This window comes from Taurulus bubalis, assembly GCF_910589615.1.
Source record: "Taurulus bubalis genome assembly, chromosome: 10".
NCBI lineage: Eukaryota > Metazoa > Chordata > Actinopteri > Perciformes > Cottidae > Taurulus > Taurulus bubalis.
Window position 1 is genome coordinate 24,149,498 of NC_136598.1, and position 7,215 is coordinate 24,156,712.

At 46.9% G+C, this 7,215-nt stretch overlaps 1 protein-coding gene across 1 annotated transcript; it reads right to left on the bottom strand.

The window, feature by feature from the left end:
* Positions 1-690: 690 nt before the first annotated feature.
* Positions 691-2,580, bottom strand: LOC306742424 (retinol-binding protein 2-like). Its single transcript, XM_079224804.1, has 4 exons — positions 2,451-2,580; positions 1,299-1,477; positions 1,083-1,184; positions 691-785 (listed from the first exon to the last, which is right to left on the bottom strand). The coding sequence occupies exons 1-4, from the start codon at positions 2,521-2,523 to the stop codon at positions 735-737; spliced, it is 405 nt and encodes a 134-aa protein (XP_079080930.1). The 5' UTR covers positions 2,524-2,580; the 3' UTR covers positions 691-734.
* Between the last annotated feature and the right edge of the window lie 4,635 nt (positions 2,581-7,215).

Here is a 7,215-nt window from a genome sequence, read left to right on the forward strand (position 1 = left end):
AATACATATAATAAATAAATTATATATAAATAAATAAATATAATATTTATATATTTCTTTAAACATTTGAAACTGAAAGTTTTCTTTTGTATAAAATGATATACATATACATATATATATATATATATATATATATATATATATATATATATATATATATATATATATATATATATATATGTATATATACTTGTGCTAGTCTTAAAAAGAAACATATATATTTAGGAATATATATATAAATAAAAGAATATATAAACAAATATACATTCAAGTATATATATATATATATTTATATATATATATATATATATATATATATATATATATATATATATATGATATAAATTAAGTGAAAGTGTAAAAGGGGACTTTTTTATGATTCTTTTAAAAATATATATATATTTAAAAAAAAAAAATATATATATATATATATATATATATATATATATATATATATATATACACACATAAGGATACAGCAAGAAGGGCCTGGGTTCGACCCCGGACTGGACAGCCCTTCCGCGTGGAGTTTCATGTTCTCTCCGTGCCGGTGGTTCCTACGGTAACCACACGGCTACCCAAGCACTCCATTGTAATACACATTTTAATACTATAAGAAAAAACAACAACAACAACAACAACATTTAAAAACCAACAATGGTATTCAGTCAATTTATTACATTATAAACAGGCAGAAACGTGCAACACTCGACATGCAGCCTCTCTTGGTCTCACTAGGCCTTCTTAAATACTTGGCGGCAGACTTTGTCGAGCACGGTGATTTCCTGAGAGAGAAAAAACACAAACCTTTAGACTGCAAGTCCAACTTGATGCAACAACGGCCTCTCAGTTACACAACCAGGCACAGCTCACACTCTTTAGATAGCGATTATCTTTGTTTATTGTTCTTGAGATATAATCTGACACAATTGATGGTTGGGAAATATTCCTTCAAGCAAGTGCATTGAGAACGAGTTTTCATATTCTTTGCAATTCAAGGGACTGAATGTGGACCACACACACACACACACACACACATCTCATTTCCTGACAAACACGGCATAACACCAGGTTTCTCTCACCAGGTGTAGCAGGTCTCCATCGATCCATTGCTTCCAGCCGCGATTTTCCTTCTCCCCCTTCTGAACGCACACCAGCTTGTCCCCGTCCCACGTGACCAGCGTCTGACACACACATACACACACACACACACAGGAAAAAAAAGCAGAACGTTAAAGCTCATTATTCTAAAAGCTCGTCGTTTGGATCCCCTCCCTGGTTTAGTTCAACTGTCCCACCTTGACCTTCCGGTTGTCCAGGCCCTTCGTCTGCTCCTCGAACTCCTCCCCCACGGTGAAGTTGACCTCGTAGTTCCTGAAGGTGCTCAGGGTCTTGGTTTCGAACGCGTCTCCGTTCTGGACTATCACCTTCGACTGGTGCAGGTGGGCGGCGATCTTTCTGGTGGCAAAGTCGATGTCTGCGAGCAGGGGAGCGAGTGAGGGATCGGATGTCAGCGGCAGCAGGATGAATCTTTTAGATTTTTTTTTCGCACACATGGCGCCACCCCGGGCCACTTATTATGATTCCTCTCCTCCCGGTCCCTCTTGACAGTCTCATCTACCCTTTAAAAATGACCTCGCTCCGAGTCAAATGAGTCCAGGAGCGCCACCCACCCCGACCGTTTAGATATTCACATCCCATTTGCCTTCACGTGGAAAAATTCAATTTCTCCCCCCATCGCTCTTACAGACGAGGCCCCTATATTTACCCATCTAAATAATATTTTTGACCCATTTCCATAAGGATGTCATTTTCCCATCCGCTTGATGGAAATGAAGGGGGTGGGGGGAGGCATTCAGGATTTCCCGGATTTCTGCGTGAGCCGAGTGTACCGGGGGTTGTTTTATGAATTGCAGATAAGAGCCGTGAATAATGAAAGTGTTTCTTGGGCTTGATCAATGGCGCGTCAAAAGGGAGGAGAGCCGGAGCGATGGTCTCTCTCTCTCCCTCTCTCTCTCTCTCTCTTCTCTCTCTCCCCATCTTGCTTTTTTTTTTGTTTTAAATGACGAGCTTGGCCCGCTGCCTGATCCCGGGGTCGGAATCCGTCTTCCTTTTCGTAGGATCAGGAAGATGAAAATGCAGAAAGCGGTGAATCAATATTTATTTGGCGCGGCAACAGACGGCAACCGCTCACAGAGCGGAGGTTAACTTGGCCTGACAGCAGCTCAATGAGGAAATGAAGCAGTGCCACAGCAATCCTCTTCTTCTTCTTCTTCTTCCTTCCTTTCCCCCCCTCACACTGCTGCCCTCTCTCTCTCTCTCCTTCTCTCTTTCTCTCTCCAAATGTTCTGCTCCAGTCCACCTCTCCCTCCTCGGCTGCATCTTTAAACCCAACCTTCTAATTGCCTCCCCGATTTAACGGACGCCAATGCCGTAAGAGGGCAACTTACCGAGGGCCTTCATGGTCTCCTCGAAGTTCTCGTTGCTCACCATCTCCCAGCGTCCATTGTAGTCGGCGGGCATTTTTGTTTACTGGTTTGTGGGTGGAGGTGGAGGTTGCGGTTGCGGTTGCGGTTTTCCTCTCGGTGCGCCTGTCACACTAAGAGAGGCAGTTCAAGCTCAACCCCTTTTATACGCTGCACTGTGCATGCGTGTGTGTGTGTGTGTGTGTGTGCGTGTGTGTGTACCCAAGGCTAGGGTCCGCCTGATAATTTTCCTCAGCACAAAGTGCATGTGTGTGTGTGTGTGTTTGCTTGTATGATAACAAGTCCAGACTCAAACTGTAGTGTGTTGACTCCTTCGCCCATACATATGTGTGTGTGCGTCGCTGTGTAACCGGCAGCAGAGTTCCTGCACACGCACTTTGATGCACTTCTCCATCCCCGTTTCCTCCCAGCAATCACTCACTGTAATGGAGGGGAAGATGGAGAGGAGCCGCCTGCACCTCAGTCCGTTCCTCCAGTCTCTCTATTTTCTTTTCCGATGCTTTCCGTGGAAAGCTTCCTCTCTTGTTTCATATCAAGGGTCAAAGTTCAAGCTCAAATGCAACTCCAGAGCAGAATTTATATTTTTTTTTGCAGAAGAATCTTTTAAGATAAGGGATTTCTCTTTGAGAACTCATGATAAAAAAAAAACCTTTACGCACGAACCAGCTGGAGACACTTTTATCACATCACCACTCTATCAGCATGGCGTGTGAAACGTGAGAGCCTCTTAGTGTCGGTTCATGCAAAGCTGCCGGTTGATTTGTATCGAGGTTACAGCCACTACGCGCAGTTCATTATTCATGTTCAGGAAATGGGAAATTGATCCGGAGCTGCCTTCTAATACCTCTCTGTTCTTTATCTCGGACATCGACAGAGGGCCGTCTCTCCGCTGCAACCGCAATCAATACAGTTTGCTTTCATAGAGTGCGTAACTACAGCGCTGTGACTGACAGTGACACCCATTTCATCTCGAGGAGGTGGGGTTGTATGGAGGGTCAAAGGTGAGGTTCTGTTTTATCGGCGCTGATAAAGGTGCACTGATTTGCAGAAAGTTATCTTTTATTTGCAGGCAAAGCCCTGATTGCAATCGCGACTCTTTTGCAGCATCGAGTATCGTGGAAGTGCCGCGCTAATCAATTATTTTTGGAAGAATGGGTGGCTTGTAGTGACAAACACCTCTCGGCAACTTCAATGTTTTGGTTCACTCTCGCATCAGAGTCATTGTGAAGCAGCAGCAGGCAGATTTTTTTTTGCAGAAAAAAGCCAAAGCAACAAGTTATAATATATGCTGCTGCATGTTTAGTTTGCATACACTTGTTATTTAACGGAAAAAGATGATCCTAAGTAATGTTGGTTCTAACTGAATGTCGCTGCAACGCCTGGTTCAAATGGACAGGTCGAGTTTTCAAACTTTAAAGGCCCTGAAAACTGCTTTTCTTAATCAGCTTCTTGCTGTATCAGCTATTACTTCATTAATGCACCTCTGACCCTCGCTGTCCTCTGCCACCACCGAAATGCTCATAATACTGCAACAGCATCCTCTACGGCTCTCCCAACAAAGTCCTCAATAAACTCCAATATGTTCAGAACTCTGCCGCACCTGCTGCTATGAACACATCACCCCGGTCCTACGCAACCTCCACTGGTTCCCGGTTATATATAATATTACTCACCACCTACAACGCCCTAAACAACCTGGCACCTCACTACCTTTCATACCTCTGCTAACTCCTACACCCTACGCTTCAACTGCTGACCCCTGCTGCCTACCCTTCACCTGCTGACCCCTGCTGCCTACCCTTCACCTGCTGACCCCTGCTGCCTACCCTTCACCTGCTGACCCCTGCTCCCTACCCTTCACCTGCTAATCCCTGCTGCCTACCCTTCACCTGCTAACCCCTGCTCCCTACCCTTCACCTGCTAACCACTGCGCCCTACCCTTCACCTGCTCCTTACCCTTCACCTGCTGACCCCTGCTCCCTACCCTTCACCTGCTAACCACTGCTCCCTACCCTTCACCTGCTCCCTACCCTTCACCTGCTAACCACTGTTCCCTACCCTTCACCTGCTCCCTACCCTTCACCTGCTAACCCCTGCTCCCTACCCTTCACCTGCTAACTCCTACACCCGACCCTTCACCTGCTAACTCCTACACCCTACCCTTCACCTGCTAACCCCTGCTCCCTACCCTTCACCTGCTGACCCCTGCTGCCTACCCTTCACCTGCTGACCCCTGCTGCCTACCCTTCACCTGCTAACTCCTGCTCCCTACCCTTCACCTGCTAACCCCTGCTGCCTACCCTTCACCTGCTAACCCCTGCTCCCTACCCTTCACCTGCTAACCCCTGCTTCCTACCCTTCACCTGCTAACTCCTGCTCCATACCCTTCACCTGCTAACCCCTGCTCCCTACCCTTCACCTGCTCCCTACCCTTCACCTGCAAACCCCTGCTCCCTACCCTTCACCTGCTAACCCCTGCTCCCTACCCTTCACCTGCTAACCCCTGCTCCCTACCCTTCACCTGCTAACTCCTACACCCTACCCTTCACCTGCTAACCACTGCTCCCTACCCTTCACCTGCTAACCCCTGCTCCCTACCCTTCACCTGCTAACTCCTACACCCTACCCTTCACCTGCTAACTCCTGCACCCTACCCTTCACCTGTTAACCCCTGCTCCCTACCCTTCACCTGCTAACTCCTACACCATACCCTTCACCTGCTAACTCCTGCTCCCTACCCTTCACCTGCTAACCCCTGCTGCCTACCCTTCACCTGCTAACTCCTACACCCTACCCTTCACCTGCTAACCCCTGCTCCCTACCCTTCACCTGCTGACCCCTGCTGCCTACCCTTCACCTGCTGACCCCTGCTCCTTACCCTTCACCTGCTAACCCCTGCTGCCAACCCTTCACCTGCTAACCCCTGCTCCCTACCCTTCACCTGCTGACCCCTGCTCCCTACCCTTCACCTGCTGACCCCTGCACCCTCCCCTTCACCTGCTAACCCCTGCTCCCTACCCTTCACCTGCTAACTCCTGCTCCCTACCCTTCACCTGCTAACCCCTGCTCCCTACCCTTCACCTGCTCCCTACCCTTCACCTGCTCCATACCCTTCACCTGCTAACCCCTGCTCCCTACCCTTCACCTGCTAACTCCTGCTCCCTACCCTTCACCTGCTAACCCCTGCTCCCTACCCTTCACCTGCTCCCTACCCTTCACCTGCTAACCCCTGCTCCCTACCCTTCACCTGCTCCCTACCCTTCACCTGCTAACCCCTGCTCCCTACTCTTCACCTGCTGACCCGTGCTACCTACCCTTCACCTGCTAACCCCTGCTTTTTTTTGCTCCTTTGTCTTTCTATTTTTAGTTTTGTTCTGTTTGTCTCTGTAAAGCGTGTTTGAGTACTTAGAAAAGCGCTATATATACAGTATATATAAAAATAAATATTATTAATGCATCATTATCTGACATTTAAATAGTCCCAAATACTTTATGACAGAATGTATATCGTGACTACAAAGTAAAATATATATAAAACTATATAATATAAAAACATATATAACTATATATGAACTTACAATACAATGATGCATCTGCACAACAAAAATACACTTGACCCCAACTATATACACACATTTACATTAAGAGCACCAAAATTCTTTTTCTTAAGCTTCAACCTCAGACTCAACTTCAGGACTGGTGGACTAGTTGGTTCCCTTTCACCACACAGGGGCAATGTTGCTGCACACAAGCCAAAGCTCCCTCGTGAAAAGACGAGGCAATCCCTTCCTCTCTGTGCAAAACAGAGCCACGTTACACTGTGCTCAAAGTTAAGGTGACACGGCACATCTGCTAGCCGACGTTAGCCGGCGCGCTGGAAATGTTTCTCTGTGGGTTGCTGCTTCTTGTCAGGTGAAATGTGTAAAGTAGTGAGAACCGTTTAAAGAGCGGCAACAACTGCTATACAGGAGACGAGGACGCGAGAATGTGAAGCCGCACTTAGAAAATGACAAGTAATCCCCGTAATTGCGACGGACTGCATCCGCTTTGCGCTACACGTACACAGCATCTCATAGACTTATGCAAATGCAATTAGGGTAGTTTTAATAATGCATGACAGCGGATTCATTTTCAATTCCGCCTAATTCACACCTAATGGCACTGACTTCCTGCGCCCCGCAACCTTGGAGACGCCGCACAAACGACCCCCCTCCCCCGGTGCACACACACACTCGCCGCTTGCCGCTAACGTCTGCGAGCTCATCACACATGGTTACAACTCACACCTCCCCGCTCATCTAATCTCTCCCAAGAGTGTATACGTTGAGATCACAGATAGTGGGCTGGCGAGCGATGCTGTGCTTCCATTTACACGAGTTTATTTTTTAAAATATTGTTATCCCTCCATCTCTAATCCTTTAGCAGTGAGATGTTGTGCGTCGCGCTTTTCATGCGACGGCTCTCACCGCAACACGGCCTCGATATCCTGTGTTACTCCATTCAATTTGCTTCATTAGCGTGGCATTCAAAGCAGTGCATTACTAAGTCTTTACATCCCTCATGGCTCCCATCTCGTCCCCTCCCCGTTGTTTCGGAACATCAAAGGTTAGATTAATCACGATCCTCGGAGGAGACAAATGATTGAGAGAAGTCCGCTCTTTGTTATGAAACCCATAGTCATGGATTTCAGCGGAGAATAGATGTATTTGTAATGTATTTTCGTCCCACC

Excerpts from the sequence above, each read along its gene's own strand:
- LOC306742424 (XM_079224804.1), bottom strand. The coding sequence starts at position 2,523 with ATGCCCGCCGACTACAATGGACGCTGGGAGATGGTGAGCAACGAGAAC. Across the intron at positions 1,478-2,450 it reads GGAGACCATGAAGGCCCTCG|ACATCGACTTTGCCACCAGA; the intron begins GTAAGTTGCCCT and ends CCCTGCTCGCAG. Across the intron at positions 1,185-1,298 it reads TGGACAACCGGAAGGTCAAG|ACGCTGGTCACGTGGGACGG; the intron begins GTGGGACAGTTG and ends TGTGTGTGTCAG.